Here is a 27263-nt window from a genome sequence, read left to right on the forward strand (position 1 = left end):
ACAAACAAAAAGAAGAATCTAATAAGTCACAGTGTTAATCAAGTATTAGCCAATTACACATTGAAAATATCATTTAAGTGTAAATAACAAAAATGAAAAATAACGTTTATTCATAACCTCACATTTCTTCATAATTTTAAGCTCTGGAAAATGGTCATTTTTATTTTTTATTTATGTGTAGAGGACACATGCACCATAGTGTAGAACTATGAAAAGAACAATGTGGAGTCAGTTGTCTCCTTTTATCTTTGCACAGGTTCCAGGAACCAAAGGCAAGTTACAAGGCTGGCATGGCTAGCCCCTTTATTCCTGTGCTATCTTATTGGCTATGGAAAACGGTTCCTTTCTGCCTAAAGTAAACTTAGGTTATTTCTACTCTTGTATGTGCACACACATGCATGGTACCTATGTGGGGACAACATGCCCCACTGTGTATGGAGGCCAGAGGGCAACTTTGTGGAATTTGTTTTCTCCTTTCAATCTCATGGCTCTGGAGACTGAACTCAGGCTGCCAAGAACTACAGAACAAGGGCCCTCGCCAGCTGAATCATCTCTGTGGCACATGGAGAATGCCTCTTAAAATAAAGTGTAAGACAAGTCAAAGTACAAGTGAATAGAAATAACTATTTTCCTTATACCCCCTTTCAGTAATCTTATTCCTAGCAAAATGATAAAATAAGTTAGTAGCTAAGATCCTTACAATCAAAACCACTGTACTTAGTAGGCAAAGGCAGGCCCAAGCCACTAAAAAGGACTCTATCTCAAAAAAGCCCAGAAGGTCTCTAAACAAAGTCTTCCAAAAATTAGGGTCAGTTTCACAATAATCTTACACACTTCTTCAAATGTCTCTATCAAACCACATTGTTAGCAACTATGTATCAATGGAGAATCAATGTCTAAGAAAACTGAAGAGGAATGCCCACAACAGAGAGAAAAATATGTTCACATAATAGAACTTTAAGATCTCTTTAAGAGATCTGCAGACAGATTAGAGCATCTAGTATCAAACTTTTTTTTAAATTAATGTACATAATGTGCATACGCACACGTGTGTGTGTGTGTGTGTGTGTGTGTGTGTGTGTGTGTGTGTGTGTGTGCGTGCGCACGCACGTGCGCGCACATCAGAGGCTTATAGCATGTGCATGGAGATTAGAGGAAAACTTTGGAGAGTGAATGATGTTCTCCTTCCACCTTTACATGGTTTGAATGAGCCTCAGATTGCCAGACCCCCATTTAAATTCTTATATTTCAAAATTTAAAGTGCATACACTTGCTTGGAACAAGTTTCAAAGAATTAGTCCTTAGCTGCACAAACATAAATAAATAAAACTTGAAACCTATTAATGAATTTTAAACATTCCTATAGCACTCCAAAGAATGAGTAAAATATTACCTTTCCTGTGCTCTGTAAGATAGTTGTTCTTGTCCGCCACACTCTCTCTCTGCTGACAATATCTCTGGTCACATCTACCTCAGCATCCACAAAACTCCTCTGTTTAAGGGCAGTTATATCATCATCTAGATCGGTCTTGATAGTAGATCTTTTCTTAGCCATAATTTTGGCTTTGATTGCAGCAATTTTTTCCACTGACATAGCTTCAGACAAAGACCTAAAAATAATTTATTTTTTAAAATTTCACAGCAAAGATTCCTTCAGTATAACATGTACACTGTGGCACTTAAATTGATTGGGAGAAAAACAAAACCACTGCACTTGTAAATAAGCTTTTCTATAAAAGCTTTTCTGGCATATTTGTTATTTTATAGTCACATAGAATTTTTACATGTAATAATACACATATAATATTCTAAGACCAAGTTAGTTTCTTTATTTGTTATTTTGAGTATGAGTACTTTCCCTACATGTACAACGGCCTGTCATTTGTATGTCTGGTGCTCAAGAAAGTCAAAAGAAGGCATTAAAGGCCTGAAACTGGACCTACATGCAGTTGTGGGCCACCATGTTTAAGCTGACAATCAACCCAGAATCCTCTGGAAGAATGGCCAGTATTTTTAACCACTGATCTATCTCTCCAGCCTTGAATTAGTCATTCCTTTAAAATTAAAAACAATACCAACGATTATAAAATAATTTTCTTTTTTGCAATCTCCCCAGTAGAGCAGAATTAAATAGTAAGGGTTCTTCTGCTTATATGCCCTGAGTCTTTACCACTTTATCTACACCATACCTCTCTATATACACAAGCACATAGGTCACCCTGTAATGGTATAAAAATAACATTCTGCTAAAAAAAACTCAAAATTTAGGTTTTTCCATTAATCTATTTCAAGGTTTCAAAGCCATAAGTCACATATACAACAGAATACAAAATCAAAAGAAACTTTATATGCCACAATCATCCTTTTCTAGAAGATAAAAAACATGCTTAATTAAAACTTCATTATAAGAAAATTGCAAGTTAAAAAAAAAATCACATACTGAAATAAATGTATTTGAACAACCTTTTTATCTTCAATTTACTTGATTCTCATATAGGCAAAAAGCATAGAGAAGCTATGCTTTCACAATAGAAGACTTTGAATATTAAAAGTAGATTTCATAAAATGATCATCATCGGTACAGTCTTACTTTAAAAATACCTTTATCAACAATAACACAAATAAAAATTATAGTATGCAATGAAGAAAAGTACACTCCTTAGTGCTTTCAATTTCCTGGTGTATTTTTCTTTAAGATTCAGAGACAATAAATCAGTATTGCAGGGGCTGGAGAGATGGTTCAGAGATTAAGATAATTGGCTGCTCTTACAAGGTCCCTGGGTTCAATTTCCAGCACCAAGGGATCATGATGCCTTCTTTTGACCTCTGTGAACACCAGGCACATGGTACACAGAAATACATGTAGGCATAATAATTGTACACATAAAAAGTGAAATACACCAATCTAAAACTTAAAAAAAAAGTAGCCCAGGACTCGTCAGTTTTTAAAATTATATTATTTTAAATATATTCCTAACAATCTTCGTAATAACCCTCTAACAGGAGTAGCAAAAATTCTTGTCTAGGGGTTGGGATTTAGCTCAGTGGTAGAGCGCTTGCCTAGGAAGCGCAAGGCCCTGGGTTCGGTCCCCAACTCCGAAAAAAAAAAAGAAAAGAAAAAATTCTTATCTAAAAAATAAAATACATTCAGTTTATTAGTACTTACAAAGAACTACAAACATATACAGAAAAAAAAAAGAAAATTCGATAAAAAATATAATTTAAAATTCTGGTCTCATAGTAAAAGAATAGCCTTTTCTGGAACCACACAAGGAAACAACCCAGTTATGGACTTAATCTGCATTGAAAATGTGCGGTATGTTTTTATAACACGAAATGAGAAGAATAATTCAACAACAGTTAATGACTGGTAACCAAGCTCAATAGTACTATCTTTGCTAGCATGCAGGAGACCATATGTTTAACTGAGATCCATAAAAATGCAGAACCCAGGCAAGCAATTCAGCAGGTCAAATCCCCCAGCACAGTTAAGGGTCAAGACCTTGCAGCAACAACTAACCACATAATACAAGAATAACTAACAGAGGGTTCACAAGAGCCAAAATGATGGAAGAATATATACTAGTCTGCCATCTGAAATGTCAATATGGTATCCAAACAAACAAGGACAGTACAAAACAAAATTAGGTACTTGTTCATCAATTTTTGATTTGCTCCAGTAACATTGTAAAAGCCCAAATATTTTCAAAGAAATTCTAAATATGGTCCCTCCTACGTCCCATTCTCCTACTTAATTAGTAGTACACCATGGGTACTGATTAAATGCTGCAATTAAGAAAAAATGACATGTCCTTGTTTGGTGAACTTTCCTCTGCCTACAAAACATAGGTTAACACAGTTTACAGAAGACCTGTCTTCTCACTGGCATTTTAAAAATACTTTTTATATAACAAAATCCCCTCTTGATTTGTAATGTTACAGGATACTAAAAATGAGTTACCAAAGGTAATTTATTTGCTATTTTTGCTCCTTCTGCTTTGCACTGATTTCTGGCTGTGAAATTACTAAGTGGATGCTTTCTCCTAGCTCACCAGGTTTTACTATCTGTTTTCCTAACTTTATTTGAATGTCCAAGAATTACTTTTATTAAGAAAAATGTGTAACAATATTTAAAAATAACCTATTCTAATTTGTATACTGCATGAACATGTTGATTAAAGTCTCATTTTCTTTAATCAAATCTATAACTACAAATACTTCGTAGCCACTGAATCTTATTTTACCTGCATTAATCTTAGTGTTACAATGTATTAATTTGTGTTTTCAAGGACTTGTAATTATTATTAGTGACATATCTGTACAGCTCTTTAATAGCTAACAAGATCCATACATATTTATTGCTACCATGTAAATTACTTGCTTTATTAATGTATTTTAACAATTAAACATTTTGGTCCTCCTTTAAGAAAGTTAAGAGTACCTTAAAACCTGTAGATAATTCAGTTATAAAAGAAAACCTTGAAACTCTTTTATAGAATCCCTGGAGGTGCTAATTTTTATCTGATAAGCATAAAACCATTTTATAGCAATATTTAATATGCGCATGACAACCGACTCACCTAAATATACCGTACAACAATCCCCTGAAATCTAAAGCATGTAAGAGTGTTTTTAGACAAATTCAAATTGGTTTTATTACATATATTTGTTTGTGCACACATACATGCAGCACAACACATGCCCATGTGTTAAAAATAACAGGACAAGTTGCAGGAGTTGGTTCTCTCTTTCTACCATGTGAATATGGATATCAAACTCATGTTACTGGTTCAGCTTCGCAGCATGGCCTTTACCAGTGAGCAATCTGGCTGGCTCTCAAGCTGGCACTGGATTTTCAATTAGTAGACTTCTACTTCCAGCCAAAATGAAGTGCCAGTGATTAGATTAGTTCATCTACCAGAAAATTATTTGCTAAAATACATAACATAATGATTTACCAGATATTAGGTATTAGACACTGAATGACAGTGATCCTCTGAAAAGTAAACAAACAAGGTAACTCCTATAACTTCCCTGCTTACTGCCTTATAAATTTCCAGAATAGATCAACCCAGGCAGAACTTAGCAAGGCTGAAGTGTTTATATGGTTGAGAACACTTAAGAGCCATCTGCATAGAGACACTGCTGTAGAATAGCAGATGGCTCAATGAAGGCACTATCTAAACCTGGAAACAGCGACCACCCAAGCAGTTAAGCTGGTAATAAGAAGTTGGTGTTCCCACTAGACAAAACAGAAAATATCCCATCAAGGTAAAGTTCCCAGAAAATAAGAAAGTCATGTCTAAAGATGACAGCTGGCTGAGCAATTAGGAAATTTCTGGGGAGTTAGAATGTTACAAATCCATAGTCAAATCATGAGACAGGCCGGGTGGTGGTGATACATGCCTTTAATCCCAACACTCAGAAGGCAGATCTCTGTGAGTTCAATGACAGGCTGGACTTCAGAGTAAATTTCAGGACAGCCAGGGCTATCTTACACAGAGAAACCCTGTCTCAAAAACACAAAATGAAAAAGAAAGTATGGGACAGGAAAGAGGAGACTGTAAAGGGCCAAGAGAAAGAAAAACAGCTGTGTGGGCTGTTCAGTACTCATATGTGTGTACACTTACCTGCCACAAGGTAAGTCACACTGCTCCTTCCTCACTAGATGTTACAGACATAAAAGCCCAGAAGCAATGGAGTTATGTAACCAACTACGACCTCTGACATCATAAGACAAAATAAATCTTTTATATTTCTCTAGTATTTATCACTACAGGCTAACCGAGGAAACTGGTAGGAAGCACACGGTCACTAGTGCAATTACTTGACTATTCCATTTACAAGCTTCAGGAACTAGTTTGTGGAAAGAATTTGTAAAGTTTGGAGAGATGGACTAAATAAACCCTAGAATGCTATATAGGCAGCCCTATATGGAAACTCAGAAAACCAGAATGTTCTAACACTGAGGCCGACTCTGAGGCTTACTATAAGAGCAAGGACTCTATTAGGACTTACGAAGGCACTATTCGTGCTATACTGTTGCAAAGTATTGTCATATTTTTGTCCATGGTCCCAGACTTTAAGTGGGGCTAAACTTAAAAGTAATAGTAAACCGAAGAAACGTCAAGGAGCTCAACATGGATACTGCTAGCTGGTTTAGCCAAATTTATTGCAATAAATGTAAGCAAAAAACTAGGGAAGGTCTGGAAATGCAGCACTAGAAAATAAATTTCTATTATGACTCAGTAAAGCATGGCTGTTGATGCAATTAGGGCCATGATTTTGTTTTTATTAAAGCCCAATACTTTGCATCAAAAAGGAAAGATACTTTTAGGGTTATATCAGTAACTAGCTAGACCTCACTGCAAACTTAAGGGTACAAAGATTTTACTTAACTCAGCTGAAAGACTAAGTGTGATTTCAATCAACACTGTCCCTCAAAATTGCGAGCCTCATATGAAAATCTTTGCCTAGTTTTGGTCATTTAGGAATTCAAAGAACACAACAGCTATAATTCTAAGGTCCCCAGCAACTAGTAGCAGATCACATCATGCCAGTTTTGCAGGCGTTAAGAATGCAAAAGTTACAAGGCCATGGATTCAATGATTTCAATGGAAAACCTAAGAGGCCAAACAATATGTGGCAGGGCCTGAAACAATATATGAAGCTCTTTGCTAGTCAATCTAGAGACACAAAAGAGCATAGAACATAAGCTACATCAATTAAAGGCCAAACATAGAGCTGACCTAGGAGAGAAGTCATATGGACTGAAACAAGCCAGGTCATGGGGATGAGGCTGCTCAAGCCCACTGAAGCACACATATCATATTATCACAAGCATGTCACTACTGGGAGGCATGAATTTACAGAATTTAACATTTGCCCTCTGGTTTCTTTGTTCCCATTCTTTCCTATTTTTCCTCTCTCCATTTTGTAATGTTTATTCTGCATTATTGTATGTTACAAGTATGGAACATGTTATTAAAATTTATAGGGATTCATAGCTAAGAGATTTCCACTTCCTGAATAATATGGGAACTATTGAAACTTCAAGGACTCAGAGACTATAAAAGATGGACTAAAATTTAGATTATGAGACAAACATGAGTTCTTGGGAGCCACAGATATAATGTGGCATTTGAATAGATGATATATTAAAGACTTGGTCCCCAACTGATGATGCTATTTTGGAAGTTTCTGAAAACTTTAGGAGGTTGTACAAAGAAGTGGTTCACTAGGGTGAACCTTGAGGCTATCGATTGCCTGGACCTTCTAGTTTCCACTCAGTCCCCCACCCACCACTTGTCTCTACATGCCACTTTGAGGTGAATGCCAATGGTTCCTACTACCTACACCATTCTATACCATGATGTTCTGCCTTACCAAACAAATCTGAGAATAGAGTCATGCACCGCTAAATTAAAAATAAGTCAAAATATTCTCTTCTATCGTTGTTCTCACATTTGACATACTGATGTCTAACACAGTAAGTAATCCAGGGTCGATTCTTATACTATAGGTTATAAGCAAATATCATGCCATTTTACTCAAGGGACTTGAGCACCTCTGGGTATATCCTAAAGCCAATTCCAACAAATTCCAAGGAACAACTGCATTCTTCTAAACTTAGGGAACAGGGGCATACAATGAATAAAGATGCAAATATAAATGTGAGTAGTATCTAAACACCCTATTTTCTACATACCTTTACATAAAACCTATACTACCTATCTGTTACTTACCTAATCTGTTCAGTCTGCACGATCCCTTCTTTATGGCCTTCCAAACGGGCTGCCAATCTCTCTTTATCAAGGCGCACACACTCTTCATCCTAAAAATAATCAATGATTAGTTACATTTTAAGTTGTACTTACCCTTTACATGGAATAATCACCATACATAACTTCTTACCAAAATTACCACAGTACAGTTGCACGTAATATTGAACTTAAGTCACCTTTAGGACTACTTTTACTTACAGAGAGACATTTAAGTATGGAACTGATTTCTGATGTTCCTTTACTTGCAATAGGATTAAGTTCTAATAAACCACATGTGCTGGCTACTTTTATGTTAACTTGACAAAAGCTTGAGTTATCTGAGAGGAGAGAACCCTAAATAAGAAAATAGGGCATTTTCTTAATTAGTGATTGATGGGAGAGGGCCAGGCCATTTTGGTTGATTCCATCCCTGGGCTGGTGGTCCTGGGTTCCATGATAAAGCAAGCTGAATAAGCCATGGGGAGCAAGCCAGTAAGCAGCACCCCTCTATGACCTCTCCTTAAAGTCCTGATGGAGGTCCTGCCCCGACTTCCCTCAGTTATGGACTATGATGTGGAGCTGTAAGCCATATAAACCCTGTGCTCCCCAATTGCTTTTGGTCATGGTGTTTCATCATGGAACTCAGGAACAGGAACAGGAACTCAAATTAAAATATCACAGTAAATTTAAAACATAAGCCAAAAATGTATTTTACACATTAATTTACTTAATATGGATTAGTATTGTTTACTTGAACATATATACTAGCCTCCATATAATACAAAGCCTGTTTTATTACAAAGGGTTGGACATCTCATATTTTTTGAATATGGTGCTGAAAGTAAAATAATTCTTCTAAACATATATGTATTGCTTTTGCATCATCAAAAAGCTTAGAAAAAATTTACTGAAAAAAACATCTGTAAGTTTACAATGTGGTGTTCAGACACCTATTTCTATGTTATCCCAACCATCACTATTGTCATTAAAAAAATTTGTGTTTTTGTATGAGTATTATGTATGTGTCTCTATATATAATTCATACTTCTAAAAATGTTTTTTAGATTTATGTGTAGAGAATTTTGTCTGCATGTATGTACATGTACCACATGCATGTATGTAAGTGTACCACACGCATGCCTGGTACTTACATAGGAGCTGGAGTTACGGGTGGTTATGAATTACTATTGGGTACTGAGAATACAACCTAGGATTTCTGCTAGAACAAATATTAAAACTGAGCCATTTCACCAGTCCCTATAGATCCATTCCTAATGAAAAAATCTAACTTTTAAAGAAGTCTTCATCAGAGTTAAACTTTTCATTTTGGATTTTTTTTTTTCAATCGTGCCACAGGTCCTCAAATCTACCAAATAGAAGTCAAAGCACTAGAAGCAAAATTTAATAGTTGTCAGAGCGAGTTCCTTGGAACATAAAAAATTTCCTACAAAGTTCCCAATAGACTATCCAAAATTTTATCTGACAAGGATGTGTGGCTTATGCCTATAATCCCAGCAGAGCATCGAGAGTTTAAAAACAATTTGCAGCTTGTAGTCAGCCTGAGAAATACTATTTATAAGTTAGAAAGTCAAGAGAAATTTAGTTTGAAAAGCATATGGCTAATTAAGAAAATATCCAATTCAGTGACACCTATTTAGGTCAACGTCTATATTCAATAAATAAATAAGGAGTAAAGCCAGGGTTAATGAATAAGGTATATGAAACTATATATACATAAAATACACTAGCATACTTAAGACCTCAAAGGAGAAAAAGTACTGGGCTTCAACTCATGCCCTATTTGTTTTCTACCATGTAAAAATGTTAAAACAAACACATCAGCTGGAATAAATACAAAGATATTTTAGCAAATGCATTTTCATTTTTACCATTTGTAGGTTAGTTATAATTCACAATGGTCAAGGTCCTCAAGAAACTAGTAATTTTAAAAATACCCCCTAAATTTTCATAAAATGAGAAATCCTGATCTCATGTTTTCTTTTTCCTCCTTTCGGCTGATGTTTCAAGTTCCTGGTAGCTTTGGTATTTCACTTTTCTTGCATGTTGAATTTGTTTAAAATGATTACATTGTGATATTTTCATTATTTCCAAGTAAATGATGGCCTTAAATGTATTCACTGTTTTAACAAGGGCCAGAGTCGCCTTTCATATGAGGAAATGGGGAAACTTTTGTTTTCCTGCCACAAAATTCATTCTCAGTAAGACAGAATGGCTAGGCAGCCAGTGTCTTGGTTCTAATTCTTATACAAACCTCAGCAAGTCCACTTTTCTGTGGAGTCTTTTTACTCAGTGTAGAGGAATTTTAATTCAGAACATGGCTGCTCTGGTAAAAGATCGCATCCAAAGGCCTTCTAGGTCTGTGCGATCTGGCTGGAATATAAAACATCTTTAATCCCAGGAGACAGAGGCAAGTGGACAGCCTGGTACACAGCAAGTTTCAGGTAAAGAAAAGCTTAAGTCTAGGCGTGATGGTACACACCTTTAATTCCAGCACTCAGGAGACAGAGGCATGCAGATATCTGAGTTCTAGTCAGTTCAGTTCAGTCAGTTCATGGAATTCAGAGGCAGTTTTACCAGGAGAGTTTTACAGAGACAGGTTGAAGAGAGAACAAGCTAGACACAAGTAAAGACAGAACGAGCCAGAGAATGAGAAGGAGACAGAAATTCAGAACATATTGCCAAAGTTAGTATGAGGCCAGGCAGAGCAATTCAGTCAGAAACTGAGAGGCCAGACTGAATCAGTCAGTCAGATTAGAGAGGAATTTGCACCAGAACAGCTGAGTTAAACCAGCCAACAGAGTTCAGAAAGAACTAGAAAGGGTGATCTTACTCAGCAGTATGTCTTAGAGGCAGAAAACATTCTAGGCCTAGACTAGATTGTACAACAGCTAGAAGCTTCCAAGACTAGGCCTAGGTTAGCAGTAAGCCTCCCAGACAACAACTACTAGAGAATACTAAGTTACATTTATACCTTACAGATGTTGATTATAGGGCTTCCAAAGTCAAAGGGTGGTAATAAAGAATACACTACTTAATATGTCGAAAACATTAAAAAAGTATCTTCTATAGACCCACAACAATGAGTTAGTTATCATGACTTAAAAAGTATGAGGTTCCTGATTCATCTCAAATATACTTAACTAATATGGCTTTGTTTTACAATAACGTTATTACTAACTCCACTGCATGTACCTGCCAACCAACATAACCTCCCTCATCCTTACTTGTAGACGCTTTGCTGTTTACATGGCACAAAAAAGAAGTATATACATTAGTCTAAACTTAAAAATTATATGTATATTCTAAAATAATATACATGGCTTCTAGTACTGTTAATAATTGGTATTTCTTTACTATAAACTGATGCAGATTCATAAAACTGCCAGATTTTAAATTCCTAGTAAATTATTCTCTACATCCAGAAGTTTCCTATGCATACAAATAATATGAAGCGTATTTACAAATAATGTGAAGTATGAATATGTATTTCTATGTGTAATTAAAACTCCAAAGGAGGGTTGGGGATTTAGCTCAGTGGTAGAGCGCTTGCCTAGGGAAGCATAAGGCCCTGGGTTCGGGTCCCCAGCTCGAAAAAAAGAACCAAAAAAAAAAAAAAAAAAAAAAAAAAACTCCAAAGGATATCTTGCTCATAATAATAACTGGTCAACTACTGGTAACAGCATTTTTTTAATTGTTTAAAAGTACACATTATGAATAATACTATCTTCTGAAATACATATATGAATATCATAGCTCAATCTAGTTAATTAACGTTGTCATTACATATTGCCACCTTTTTGTGCTGAAAAACTTCTCCCTTAATGTTTTTCAAAATACAATATGTAGGTTATTAGTTACCACCACACTACAACAGATACTCTAAAGGACATTTACCTGTCCTCTATTTCAAGTAAATGTTTTAGTTAGAGCCTAAAAATAACTTCAAAAGACTCAGGTATTAAGGAGATGCGTGCTATCTAATGGGCTTTTGAGGGGCAGTGGGATTCCAAGAGGCCTATGTTATAGCTCTAATATGCTGAGGACCTCCATGGACCTGTAGGAGGGGAGGCTGCCTGAAAGGAGCTCAGACTGTGCTTTGAAATGCATATCTTGTTCCACAGACTCTTTCTGTTTCTCTCTGCAGTAAGGTGGGCAACTTCCATCCACTATGCCTTTAGGCCACATTCCTTCTCGCACAGGCCCAAGATCACTGTGGCCAGGCAACTGTGGGCTAAAACCATGAGCCAGAGCAAACCTTTTTTTAAACTTTTTTCCTCAGGTATTTTGTCACAGTGACAAAGAGTTACCAGCACACTATCCTAACCCAGTTGTGCTCACTAAAACACAAGACATTAACAAAGTACCAGTAAGTACTTCACATTCACAGCCCTGAAAAGTAAAGCCTGTCTCCATACTTAACCTTATTCTCAAGTTGGCAAAACAGAGCCCTGAGACCAGCTCTGGCCTCCACCATCATGTAGTTCTGTCAGAATATCTATCCTTTTATGTGTGATTTATGAAGGCTTCCTCATAATAGTAATAGAACAGCAAGATGGGGATGCAGCAATCAAGACTACAGAACCCTGAAAATCTAGAAAACTTAGCACATGACCTTTAACATGATCAGATAATAGTTTCTCATCCTATTTGTAAGACCTGGTGTTCATCAACAAGGCAAAGAATAATAGCAAAGCAATGAAATGACATATTCATCACGGAGCTTAGAACTAAGAGCTAACTCAGTAACACAAGCAACCTACCTATTAATCTATTTTTCTTTTCAGAAGAAAAAAAGCTGTTACAATTACTATAAAGCTTTTTTTTTTTTTAATGGTTTTTCAACATAGAATTTTTCTGTGTAGCCTGGCTTTCCTGGAACTTGCTCTGTAGACCAGGCTCACCCTGAACTCAGACCCTCTAAGTCAGATGCCTCTGCATCCCCCTGGGTACTGGGATGAAAGGCATGAGCCACCACTGCCTAGTACATGAAGAACTCTTATTTCTACACAATTCCACTTTCAATAAACAAGTTACTTTAAAAATAGAGTTCTATTACCTCAATTCGTGGTTTCTTTGCTTCTGCTAAAACTTCATCTGCAGCTCTTTTGACTACAACAAAAATAAACGTAAGTAAGTATGTACTATATGAAAGGGGTTTTATTTAATGTTCAAGATAATGATGTGACAGGTGTACCTTGAGTAGACCGCTGAAGACCTATTTCCAGGGGGGCACTCCTGTCTATGCTTGCTGATGTTGCTGAAAATGGAAAGGAAAAGTCATATAAGCAGATCAGTATTTAAGCATATACATTTTGGGCATGATTCTATGGGAAATGCTCAAGCTTTGTTTCACTCCTTATATCCATAGTAGGAATTCCCAGGGTAAACTGGTTTCAAAAGCAGCTCTATAACAGTATTAACAAGATGACTCAGAATTAGAAGTAAAGTCTGTGAAAGAATAACTATTTTTAAAAATTTTGCTTACAAACTACTAAGATGCTAATTACTGAAGTTAATTGGTCACTTCAGATTATACTATGGTACAGCAAACACATCTAAAAAGTGTGCTTCCCCCAAATACTTAAATATGTACACATCATAGAACATGCAAATTGTACTTATTCTCAATTGATAGGAAACTTCCAACTAACCTTCAAATTATTTTATTGTTCAATGGCTCAAAATAACTATTAAAAAGAGAGCGAGGACCTGGTCCCTTCTAGCAAGTTCCTACTCCCCTATATAAATAGCTATTGTCTTGTATATCCTTCTACAGATATAAGAAATACAATTATACCATTTTCCACAGTCAGCATAATATGCAGAATATTCTGAAACTTGTTTCCCATTTACAAAAGAGTATTGGCTCAGACACCCCTTCCACACCAGTAGCTATTCCTATTATATGGAATAACTATAATTCATGTGACTGCTTCCCTACGAATAGGCAGTTCAACTCTAAGTCTTTTGTTATTACAAACAAAAACATGAAGAAAGCACACATATGTCACTTTTTACATTTTCAAGTATAGCTCTAGACCACTTTCAAATGTAGGATGTAGATATTGTTTGTGGCGTCCACAACCTCAGGAAGGGTATAAAGTAAAACAGTCAACAATGCCCAATGCTTCCTGACAGCCTAACCAGGGTTCACTGACAAACAGCAACACATAAAACCTGATTTTTCTATCTTTTAAATCTGTAATTATACAATAATCATAAATTCAAATGATTTATCACCTTTTCTGTTCATTCTGTTACTATTCAAGTTGTTGGTCTTTTGTGCATCTATTTCTAAGATCCCACTTCATGTGTTAACTAGTACTACTGACCCTTTTTCTCTTATACAGGAGTTAAAACACTTTCCAACTTATCAGGGTTTTTTTTATAAGTAAAACTTGTTTTATTTTTATCAACATATTAACTGCAAATCCTACCTTCTCCCACTGAAGTGACATATGTCTCCATTTCAATATTAAATTGTGTGTATTTCTAGAGTCAGATACACTGCCATCATACTACAAGGCTGGCCAGCCTCACATCTGCATTTCTCATCCGACATTTGGAAGCTGTTTTATTAACATATCTACTGACTCACTTTCTCAGTTATAGGTCTTTAAGTTCTCCACTCCACAACTATTAGTTTTTGCTCATATTTTTTCTCACTTTGTTACAACACTCAGTTATACCAATAAAATTTAAAATTATTCTGTAGTTTTACTATTCAAAAAAGTGGTCTAGACTTGAGATCATGCTTTAACTCACATTAACAGTTAATAACTTTGTGTTATTAATTATAACATGCCTATAAACGTGATATTAACAGCTGTTCAACTTTTTCATTGAACTAGTAACATATTTTACAAATTAACAAAACAATATATCAGAGAACTAAATTTGTCCTAGGGAAAACATAAGAAATGATGTAGATAAAACAACTCACTGAGACTCTCCCAAAGTGAGCCTATTTACCAGATGTATCTGAGACACTCAGTAAAACTGAAGAATCCTACATTCCCTTCACACACTCTTTAAATGGGAGAGCAAATTAGAGTAAACCTAGATATATATATATATATATATATATATATTTTTTTTTTAAAAAAAACAGATATACTATGAATGTCATGTTCCAAATAGTTAGATTTGCCTTGAATCAAAACAGACAAAATAAATAAGGCAGCTTTTTTCAATCTTTCCATCACAATTGCCATTTGTAGGAATGGTATCTCCCTCATTCGACTTGTTTACCTCATATAAAAGTAACAAGATTTTGCATTCCGCACAGTGCCCAAATAGAATTTTAGGAATAAGCATGGAAGGCCAGTAGTAAAGCACCTGCCACACAAACCTAGCAATCTAAGTTTGATTCCTAGAAGCTACATAAAGGTGGAAAAGAAATGATTCTACCAAGTGTTATTCTCTGACCTCAACTTTCAAGCTGTGGAACGTGCAACCACATACATACATATGCAGACATACAATTTGGGGGTGGGGGCTGTAAAGAGGTAGACATTTGCTAAATGAAAAATAGCAAAAGAAAACAGTCCTGGTGGTCTTCCTATTATCCACAAAATTCTCTAGACACCAACAGTCCAGCTTAAAAACAAGGAATGGAATGTGTAACATAACTGCTATCACTGGCATAGTGGTAATACATTCCATCCCAGGGAAGATGAGGTTTATTTCTGTAATACCAACTTACGTGTATTCTATAAGGAAATAATAATGTATCCAGTTAAATATCTACTGTACACTACTATTCTAAATTTCTGAGTAATAAAAAAGACAACTGAAACAATTGTTCCTATAATGTTCATTCTCTAGGAATGAACATATCCAAGTAAGCAATAAATACAATTTCAGGAAAAAATTTGGATTTTTTTTCGAAAATAAGATTTTATTACATAAAGAAAGGTGTGAATGTGGATGTCATTTTGTGTTTCAGAATGGTCAGAGATATCCTCACGGCCAGAACAATATTTGGAAGAATATTTGAGCACTGATGGAAGATGAGAGCCTAATGACAACACAGACAACTGAAGAGAGAAGTGCAAACGCAGAGGCTGAGACTAACTAGACCAACTGAAAGATCAGTAACTGACTGCGGCGATAAAAGACTGATTGAAGTCATTGAGATTTAGGAAGAAACAAGATCATGGAGTCCACAAGGCAAGACATATGAGCTTTATCCTCATAAAAAGTGTGATGAAAACCACAAAGGGCCTTGAATAGGTAAATGGTACAACTAAATTGAAATACTTTTTCAAAAGCAAATCTTGTTAGATACAGAATAAACTATAGCAAATAAAGAGTAGGAATATGTAAGGTTTTAGAACACAGGAAGAAGACGAATGAGACAGGGTAGCAGTAGAGGAAAAACTGTCATGGTTTCCATGGCAGAAAAAAGAACTTACAAATGTTGCAGATATGTCAGAAAACCATTTCCCACCAGGGTTTAAGGACTAAATCACTGCACAGTTATGTAAGGTACCACCACTCTTAAGATGAGAACAGACTCAGTTTTGTTTCATGTGGGTGGAGAAGGAAAGAAATAAATTGGGTACTCTATTTTGGACATGTTAAATTTCAGATGTCTGTAAAACATTTAAAAGAAGATGACAAATGTAAATTTATAAATATGAAGAAGAGTTAGTGGAATAAAAAAATGCAGCTGACACTTGAACATGATGGTTGGGGCACTGATGTTCTCATTAAGTTGAAAACTCATACATAAATTTGACTTCCCAAAAAAACTTCAAAAAAAATACACTGCTGTTTACTTGAAGGTACTTAGCTATAACATAGCCAATAACCCATATTTTAGAATATTGTACATGATATATGGTGAAAAAATATCTAAGAACTGCCAGAAATTACTTTGTACAATAATATGTACTAACCTAAAGAGGTGATCGAATTATAAGATTACATCACATGACACTTTAAGCAGACGGCTATACTGACTCAGCTTACTCCAACTGTAATAAATGCCTATAAATCTATAAGATACTAACCTTAATTTTATAGTTATGACTTAATACTGCATCTTATGTTTCTTTACATTTCAAATGGTATCATATAGTACAGATATATCCATGTGCCTAAGTTTTGTTAAGTTTTAACTGTAATAAACTTTTGTATTACAAATGAATAAAAATCATTTACACATTTATGAAATACCTTCTTTTTGTCCTTGTACTTTTACATTAAGCTACAACATAACTTTTTTCATAATTTCTTTGTGATGGCTAAAGTTTTCAACATTGGCACAAATCTAAAAACAAAAACAAAAATCCTCACCACATATAAGTGGACCTGTACTTATTAAATCTAAACTGCTCAAAGACCAACTATATTTGGAATTCAGTGATAGGAATAGGGCAGGATATTTAAAGCATAAAACTTAGAAGATGTCACCTAGAGATTTTAGAGATTCAAGAGAAAAAGAAAACTCAAGCCATAGGAAACATCCTAGCTAGTTTTATGTCAACTGGCACAAGTTATGAGGGAAGAGAAAGCCTCAGTTGAGAGAATGTTTCAGTAAGATTGATTATCTGTAGACAAAGTGTATAGTGCATTTTCTATATTGTTGACTGAGTGGGAGGGCCCAGGTCACTGCAGGTGGTAACAACCCTGGGTACCACGGTGGTCCTGGAGGTCATAAAAAGCAGGCTGAGCAAACAATGAGGAATGAGCCAAGAAGCAGCATCCCCCACAGCCTCTGCATCAGTTCCTGCCTCAAGTGCCAGCTGACTTCCCTAGATGATGGACTATGAGCTGTAGGATGAAACAAGTCCTTTCAACCCATACTGATCTTGGTCATGATCATGGTGTTCCATCACAGCAATAGAAACCCTAGGACAACAAGTCATAGAAGTGACAAGAAATATATTGAAAGATGAACAAATGGAAAAAAACTCAAGGTCTAGTGTCCCAAATGTCAAGTGAAGGACTTCAAAGAAGAGAGTGTTCAATACTATCAAATGTTCATAGGTAACGTGGTAGGAAACGTAGGTAAAAGGTAAAAGGTTCATAGGTAAAAGGAAACAAAAAAGTGTGGCAATTCACTGACTTCAGTGGGATAGTGAGGATGAAAACTAGGCAGAAGGAACTTCAAGAAAGAGGTAACGAATAAGCAGTGATAGTCTGTCAACTCTTCCTTTTTATAGTAATAAAAAGGGAACAGTAGAAATGTGGAATCAACAATACTTTTAAAGCATATATCTCTTCTCCATCTCTTTTAAAAGGTAATGATTGAGGAGAAAACAATAAAGCAAGACAGAAATACTAATGTACAAAGGCAAAGTCTCTGACAGTATCCGAAGAGCACTCGCACGAGGGTGTGACAACCTAGAAAGAGACACTTTGTGCAATTTCAGGGAGAAGCACAAAGACACAGCTACTGGTAAGGTACTGGAATACAAAATTTTCCACTACATCTATTTTCATAGGAAGGCTTAAACAATATCTAAGAGTGAGAGCAAATTTAGTACTCACATGCTTCCCCATTGAGATATCCAAGGAGATCCTTTCTGTCAGGTCTTCTAACCACAGGAATATTTTCAGTCTAAATCCAAAATTTTAAATTAGACACTGAATAGAAGCAACTATGAAACTTAAATACCATGTAATCTCTGAATTTATCTAACATACCTTGGTAACTTGTATTTAAAGTCACAATTGTTTTGCTAAAAACAAAATTTTGAAAATTTCTCAAATGTTAATTTTCAATAATTTACTTCTGAAATTTCAAAAAGATTTATTCGAGACAGTTGTTAAGAATAACTTTTATCTTTTTGCAATGTACCAATCCCAGTCTCTCATCCCTTGGCTTTACTGCTCTAACTGTACTCAGGATGTTATGGCTTATGAAGCCACATCTTTTCAGTCTCAATGTCTCATTTTATACAGTATCTGCAGTGCTTTTTCCACCCAGACCAAACCTCTTCAAACTATTCAACTGAAATCCTTCCAAATGAATTACAGAAACCACTAAATATATATTTTGATAATTGATAAGAATGAGAAAAATAGACTATAAAAATGTTAACTGGGGGGTGGGGATTTAGCTCAGTGGTAGAGCGCTTGCCTAGGAAGCGCAAGGCCCTGGGTTCGGTCCCCAGCTCCGAAAAAAGAAGAAGAAAAAAAAAAAAAGTTAACTGTAGTGATTAACCCTCTACACTTCTTTTTATCCTAGAGTGTATATAAATTCAAATAGAGAGAAAAAAGATTTTAAAGTTCTTGTGTGAACACATTATCAATTTAAAAAAATGAAGTTTTTCTTTAATCCACCTACAATCATTACTTGTAAACATATGGTTAGAATTGGGGCTGGGAGATGGCCCAGCAATCAGAGCTCTTGCTGCTCTTTAAGAGGACCACAGTTTGAGCCCTAGCATTCCCAGTTACAGGTAGTTCACAACCACCTATAACTCCAGTTCAGGGAAGGAGTTAAATGCCTCTGGCCTTCTCTGGTACCTGCAGTCGTGTGTACTTAAGAGATACATGTAGACATTAAAGTTAAAAAAAAAAAACAGCAATTCTTTTCAAGATGATTAAAACAAATAAATAAAATGTATACTGCAGGCATCGAGTCATCTTTGGGACAATGACTTTTGCCATTACCACAATTTTTCTTATCATTTTTCTAATGTAAACAACAGAGTGCAAGAAAAATTGGTTTCCAAGGGATTGCATAGATTAAAACCTTTGTCCAGTATTATGAACAATGAAGTGATGAGAACCCTTAGTATCACTAGCCAATTGCATCACAATGACCACTGAGTCACTACACCCATTATTTGCACGTACTTTTTTCTGACTTAGCTGAACAAATAAATCGCTTATTTTTCTTCAGCTATACATGGAAAATCTAAAATTTATATAAGGAAAATAAATATAAATATATATTTGTACACAAGTTTAAAACCTACAAGTATTTCTTTCCTTGTCATTTTTAACTGGTGTATCTGGAACATTACACATATCTGAATTAATGTCTTTTTGGTTTTGTTTTGTTGTTTTTCCAGACGGGTTTTCTCTGTGTAGACCCAGTTGTCCTGGAACTCACTCTAGAGACAAGACAGGCCTTCATCTCAGAAAGATCCCCCTGCCTCTCCCTCCCAAGTACGGAGATTAAAGTATGTACTATCACCACCCAGCCTGAATTGACATTCTTTAAATTACTATCTCAAAGCTTACTCATGTATTTCAGAACCATTTAAGTATTGTTTATGTCCACATTATGACCCACCTGAGAAGCTGCAGGTCTACTGACTCTACAAAGCCCCAGGGATCAGAGCACCTATTCCAGGAAGAGTCAGCACACAGCACAGAGCAAGGAACATGGCAACTTAAAAAGCAACCTCTAATCTGTAAAGCTGCAGAATTTTAGATCTCTGTACCATTTCACTTGGAGAAATTTTAAGTAAAGCAAGGGTTATATCTTATATGACTATAAATGTAAGTCCAAGAGTCCACAATAACAACTGTTAACTATTAGTTATGAACTATAGCCACTCGAAGAATAGTCTTGCTGAGCAGTGGTAGCACTCAGGAGACAGAGGCAGGGGAATCTCTTGAGTTCCAGGCCAGCCAGGTCTACAGAATGAATTTCCGATGAGCCAGGGCTAAACAGAAAAACTACGTCTCAAAAAACAAAACTATATATGTATACATGCATATATATGTATATATAAATATACATACATGAATATATAGATATATGAAATGTTTATAGCTCTAAGTACGTAAATTACTTAACAAACAATTCTAATTATTGCTTAATTAGGATTTTAAAGATCTAATAAATAATGTAATGGTCAATTATTAATTTTCCCTACTACTTACCAACTTTAAGATTTTTAAACACATATTTAACACTGAATATATGTTTCTTACTCAGAAAAACAGTCCTACTGAAGCAGAATAAATAAGGTACTTTCACAACTGGTCCAAATAACAAGTTACTTTTCAAAAGCCTCAACTATCTCTACTTAGAAAGAAAGGTTGTAAGAGTAAATTTCACACAACATAATGCAATCCAGCAGTAGTGTTAAGCTGCCAAAAAATATCTCTAGTGATGGAAGTCACAATGAAGATTTTATGAGTTTGTTTTGAGAATATTCAGAAATGAAAGAACTACTTTCAAATTAAGACAATGCAGTAAAGTTAGAACAGCTTTTAGAGTAGATATTTGATTATATCAGTATCTCCAAAGTAATTCTATGTCTGATCCATCAAGAAATCTGATGGAGGACCACTTTTAATAAAAGTTAAAGGGCTGCAGCGTCTCTCAGATGAAGAGTACATGCCTAGCAAGCATGAAGGCCTGGGCTCAGTGCCCAATACCACATTAACAGGACATGGCTGCAGACACATCTGATCCCAGTACTCGAGGGTAGAGGCAAGAGAAGCACAAGCTCAGGTCATCCTCAATTAGACAGGTGCTAGAGGCCAGCCTGGGCTACATCAGACTTGTGTCCTCCCAATACCCAGAGAAATATCTGGAGAACCATCATAATTTGCACATGTACGGCAAGCTGCAACATCAAACTCAAATAATTCAGAATCCTACTTAACAGTCCCTTGCCAGCAGAAGAACCTCATCATAACAATCTCTGTGAAATGAAATATTTTTAATTATTCCTAATAATTTCCTCAACAATGAATTTTCAAACACTGACAAAGCAGATAAAACTAAAAAACAATACATTTGTCAATAAAGTACCGAAAGAACTGTTCTCGTTAAAATTCTAAAGAAGTTATCTGCTTACGTTGGGTTTATTTATTGAGATTTTCATACTTTAGTACTAAATTTATATCATTCTTATGCCTTCTCCTATATGTTTATACTAAGAAAAGTTTTCTGGAAATTAAACTATAGTTCTGAATTATCAGAGTTCTTCTACTTATATTTTTTGAAACATCTATGTAGTCACTTTTAAAAGTTCTGTTATAAATGTTACCTATATTTTACATGAATGAACTGCCAACTAAAAAATCTGAATAAATCACATAGCAGTTTAATTTTCACTCTCCATGACAATTTCAGACATTTGAAACCCATGAGTGAAGTTATCTATAACTATTTGATCAATAGTTTTAAAATGACTCCTACTTACAGCTGCACGTCGGACATAAACAGGATGCGAAAGGTGCACATTATTAAGGAGAAATAGGATAGAATCCAATGTGTAGTATTCTCTGGGTTGGCCTTCCTTTCCGGTCCTAAAATAATTAAGGCATGACTTTTATTAAGATTAAGATAAATATTTGAGCTTAGTTACATGCATTCATTTATCTATATCTAGTTGGTTATCTAACAATGTATTTAACATAGCAAAAACATACATTCAGTATAAACTTTCACAATGAGTTGTCATTGGGCAAAAGAAGACAAAAAAATGCAGAAAAAAAAAAAACAGGGAGAGCACATAAATTCATTCTTTAAAATACCATATATACTTTTCCTTTCTTGATTTAAGACAGGCAAGGTCTCATGTATCCCAGCTAGCCTCAACTCTGCTACACAGCTGAAAGCAGCATGTACTCTCCACCATATTTCTTTGTATGTGGTGTTGGGGATCAAGTGCCGAAACCCATACATACTAAGCAAGCATCACACCAACTGAGCTACATCCTCAATCCCAACTCTAAATATGTATACATATTTTAAAATAAGACTTGAGTTCTGGACTCTGTCAACAGAAAAAAAAAATCCAACCAGCTGCACAATGGAAAGGATTATCATAGAAAACAAACTAGATGAAGGTATTACTAAGGATGCACTTTAAAGATACACATCTTATAATTCTTTCTAAAAAAGATACTGCTATACAACATCTTCAACAATACTCTGAAAGTTAAAAGGATGTACTCCAAGGAGATGATCCTTATAACATCTCTCAAACTAGACCAATAAAGCAAAACTAAAATACTGTGATCAAGTAATGTAGTCTTGGGGATACAAGTTCTCTAATGCTAACACACACACCACTTTGCAATCCCTTCCTTTCTCCTCCATCTACTTATGATGGTTCAACTGTAGGAATCCATTTAAATACAGCTCACTTTATTTTGTCCTAAACCTCCTTTACTAGACTCTATTATCACTTTTACTCTAAGCAAGTGGTTCTCAGCCATCCTGATGCTACAACCCTTTAATACAATTCTTCTTGTTCTGGTGACCTCCAACTAAAAAATAATTTATGTTGCTACTTCATAACTCTTAACTTTGCTACTGTTATAAATGTACCTATGTTTTCTTATGGCCGTAGGAGACCCCTGTGAAAAGGTCTTCCCACACTTCCAGCCCACAGGTTGAGAACCACTGCTCTGAAGTGATATGTCAAATCATTCATTGTTAATTAATATACAAAGTAATTATCATAAAATAGCAGAAAGCACTGAATGCATTAAGGGTACTAACTAATCTTTTAGAGATGCACACAGTGAGATGTGAATTCATGTAGAGATATAACTTCTGTTGAAGATTTGATGTTGAAAGTTTTAAATTCCTTCTAAGTTTTACTTCTCACTCCTCTGTACACTCTTGTCAAAGCATGTCCTTCCCAAGTCTCATGTCTTAAGTCTCAAGTCTATAGTTCCCCAGCACTGGAAGGCTATCCCACTATCTCACTCAAATTCTTAGCTGTTCTTTAAAGTTTACTCATCTGTTCATTCATTTATTCCAGGCTTTGTAGAATGGACAAAACACACTTTTCTAAATACCGCCCCACCTACAAGTAAACAACTGTTCTCTTCCTATCAGCTAGGAAACATTTCAGATCAACTTAATCTGTTCCACTTTTTCTAGTCAAAATAGCTTAAGGAAGGAACCAGAGTGTTACGCTTTTTTTTTTCCAAGTTAAACTTCTTTTATCCCACGGGTTTTTAAAGAAAAAAATATTCATTAAAACCCAATAAAATAATTCTGTGTAACGTATCTGAAACAGTAAAACATGGGAAACTCAAAATGTCACTTAATCAACATTTCAAAAAGGAACTCAGTAAGTCCAAAGAAATCTTAACATTTTCTCGTTTAAATTGATCATTCATATCATTATGGGTACCAAAAGTCTGACTCATGATTCTAATTATCAAAGAGAAGCATCAATGGCAGTATCATGATTAAAGAGGCCCCAAAGGATTATCTTTGATTATTAACTTGATACTCTGTGATTTCCTCAACGACTTAAGTTCATGGCATCCACGAATCAACCTTCCCAAACGCTTCGTTTTTCTTTGAAAGCGCTTTTTGAAAAGCACATAGGATCAATTTCTCAGACCCGTATGTAAAACTCACTGCATTTCACCAATAACTTTCTCCCCAACAAAGTCCTGCTTTCCTCTCCAATACTGATGTTTGCAGACTTCCAAACTCTCCCATCTTTCCTAAACTGTAAGGAGTACTTGTCTATTCCCTCTTTTTTAACATCAGCCTCCCCTATTATGAAAAAAAGAAAAGAAAATTACCGGGACGCTCTGAAGAGCCAGAGGAGACAGTTGCAACACATGGCAGCCTCTGGGAGATTACAAAAAACAACTAAGAACAAAAAGCGACTCGGTGGACGCCAGATGCTGCGATCGATGTCTGCTTCTATACCTCCGATCAGGTAGACGTGCAGCAGCCCTACACAGCGCGGACAACCTGTACATACTGAACACCGACTGGCAAGTCGGAAACTCCCATGGTACCTTTCCCCTTGGCTTCTCCAACACAGAAAAGACTTGACCGCTCTAGAATCCGCTCCACTTCTTCCCTCCTCACCCTAAAAGTACAACTTCTGCTCCAGAGAATAACTTTTTCCCAGAGCACCCATATTTTCCTCTCATCCCCGAGGGACTCCGGAGGAGGAGGGCTTAAGGGAAGAGGTCGCCCGGGGGCGCCCGACGCTGCCCCGCCACCACTAGGCCAAAGCCATGCCGCACTTACCCCCAAACTACATAGTTGGTCTTCACATTCTTGGGCCAGGAGAACTCGCCGAAGATCACTTCATCCCCCTTGACCACAATCTCCTTCTTCTGGATGTTGTACTGTCGCAGGACGCTGAGCACGTCCGCCATCTTCGCCCCCCTCGCTGCTACAGCCGCCGCCGCCGCGGGCCCCGGGCACCGCCGTCGCCGCCGCGCCCGCCGCCTCCTTTCCCCGTCGCCTCGCCCTCTTCCCCCGCCGCCGCCGCCGCGAACCAACAGCCACCACACTAACAGCCGTCCGCGTCTACGACAGCAGCACGGGCAGAAGCCACCCAGGCCGCCAAGGACCCCGCGCTATATAAGGCAAGGCCCCGCCGCGGGCTGCCCGCGGAGAACGCCTGACTGACCCACGCTCCGCCAGGGCCGCGGGCCGCCGCCAGGGGGCGCCGCGGCCGCCCGAGCAGACGCGCCTCCCAGACGCCCGCGGGGCACGCCGCCGACTCTGGGAAACCGGGAGCCAGCCTCGGCGCTCCCCGGGTGCTGAGCCTTAGCGGAATCGCGCCCGGCGCGGGTTCCGAGGCGAGCGACAGGTGCGCGCGCACCTGCTGGGCGCTTCCGCACTTTCGATCCCAGAGCGCGCACTGGGTGATTTACTTTCCCTGCGCCAGGCTTCGCTTCCCTGTGTTGAAGGCTTCCCCCTCTTTCTGCCTTCATCCGAGCCGCACTCAGCGAAATAGGTCCCCGTGGGCAGGATAAGCTACTGGGGAAAGCTTGAACTTTGGAATGTGGACGTTTTCAAGTTTAGGCTAGGTTTTAATTCGGAGTAGATTTACAAAGAGGAAAAGAAGAGTTAGGTGAAGAACAATTCTGGCACCGTTTGTTAGTCGCTGGTCTCCTAACATCGATTGATTGGTGAACGGAGTAAAATTAATATGAGAATAAGTTGAAAGCATCCCAACGCGTCGACGAAATACAATTCATTGTTGACCACACCCCCCACCCCACCCCCGCCGCCTCTTTCCTTGGAAACAACTTTTTTCCATCCCGGCAACGGCAGCTTCTCCCGGGTAACCGCCCCCCCGCCCCAAAAAAAGCCTCAAATGATTCCAGGTTGTGAGTGGAAGAAATACTAAACATCAAACTGTGAATTAGAACACTTTCATACGACCAGATTTTTAAGTAGCCTCAAAAGGTTTACCGGTGACTTTATGTTAGGGGAACCTAGAATTCTGCATACTTTGCATGGCCTGTGTAACTTAAACATACACTTCAAGCCTAATCAAGCCTAATATTTCTTTTTCACTCTTGGTGAGAAGGAGGCACACTTTGTTACTTATAAAACCAAATACTTTGATCTGTTGGGGGTTTTTTTTTGGGGGGGGGCATGAACTTTTGTTATGTGTGGCAAAGAGGTCTCCGGGTATGGATGTATGAGGTTAAAAAAATGTGCCTCACAAACGGTTTTCTCCCTTCAGTATGTCTCTGAACCTCACGGCAAATGCGGGTTATAAAGAACTGACTTTGCTTGACTGTCCCTTTCACATCTGGACTTATACCTATATATCACAGTACCCAGTATTTCCTTGTCCCCTTTATTTGCTTGCCTACTCCTAGGAAATGAAACGACTGTATGACATGTAGTACATCTTGGTCGTGTGCACTGTACTTGATACAGTAACAACACCTAGAAAATGTTGAGTTACTAAGTGAAAAGATAAAGTCTCCTAGTAAAGTTTGAGGTAATAAATGCATTATAGGTTTCAAGACGAGTTAAGAAAGTCAACGATAGTTTTTATGAATTTTATTTTATATACAAATCACTTCCAACTAATTTCTCTTTTTGATTAATTTATGTCTTTAAGGTTAATGACCCCTAGACTCAATGTTGTAAGACACGTGTTATTGTTTATAAGTTAAAGCACTGAAATTTTTACATCATTTTTGTTATATAAATTCCCTTAAATTGACCTCTAATATTAGTTAAGTCAAGAAGGTCAAAGTCTAATAAAAGATAGTAGCCATGGAACTGAAAACTTGGGAAAGCAACTAAAAAAATTATATTCAAAATAGTTTTATCCTGGGTATAAGCTGAGCACTTCATACTGACACATACATTGGTAGTAGCCAGCAGCTCTCTAATTGGACTTAAGACCTACTCAACAAGAGGGAAACCATGTCTGTTACAGAAGCCCTAGCTAACTCCCCATGCTAGTAAAGTCATGGATCATAAAGGAGAACCTACAACCACCATTTTACTAAACCTGCATACTCTCTGACTGCATTCTAAATATTTATCCTTGAGCCTACAAATTAGTGTAATTCTCACTGCTCTTCAAAAACTTTTTTCTCTTTACAACAAATAAAGACTATCGCAGGAAACCACAACTGATCGAATGCAGCTGATCCCTAATGGACACATCTACAACACAACCCCTGCACACAAGCCTCAGGGATCGTTTCCGAAAAGGAGGTGGAAAGCTTGAAGGAGTCAGAAGAACAGGAGCATTGCTAGGAGACGGTGTTTTCTAGAAACGTCAGAGAAGATACACCCATGAAGTC

The 27263-nt window shown here is 36.9% G+C and overlaps 1 protein-coding gene across 1 annotated transcript in view; it reads right to left on the reverse strand.

Annotated features, from left to right (window-relative positions):
• Positions 1 to 25044, reverse strand: part of Cdc73 (cell division cycle 73) — a 91512-nt gene extending 66468 nt beyond the window's left edge. The window contains exons 1-7 of the mRNA XM_032914953.1: positions 24724 to 25044; positions 21911 to 22016; positions 18285 to 18354; positions 12979 to 13041; positions 12841 to 12893; positions 7746 to 7834; positions 1394 to 1610 (exon numbers count right to left, since the gene is read on the reverse strand). Of these exons, the coding sequence (XP_032770844.1) occupies positions 1394 to 1610; positions 7746 to 7834; positions 12841 to 12893; positions 12979 to 13041; positions 18285 to 18354; positions 21911 to 22016; positions 24724 to 24854 (729 nt within the window). The 5' untranslated portion in view covers positions 24855 to 25044. The remainder of the gene's footprint in view (positions 1 to 1393; positions 1611 to 7745; positions 7835 to 12840; positions 12894 to 12978; positions 13042 to 18284; positions 18355 to 21910; positions 22017 to 24723) is intronic.
• Between the last annotated feature and the right edge of the window lie 2219 nt (positions 25045 to 27263).

This window comes from Rattus rattus, chromosome 10 (genome assembly GCF_011064425.1).
Source record: "Rattus rattus isolate New Zealand chromosome 10, Rrattus_CSIRO_v1, whole genome shotgun sequence".
In the NCBI taxonomy this organism is placed as follows: Eukaryota; Metazoa; Chordata; class Mammalia; order Rodentia; family Muridae; genus Rattus; species Rattus rattus.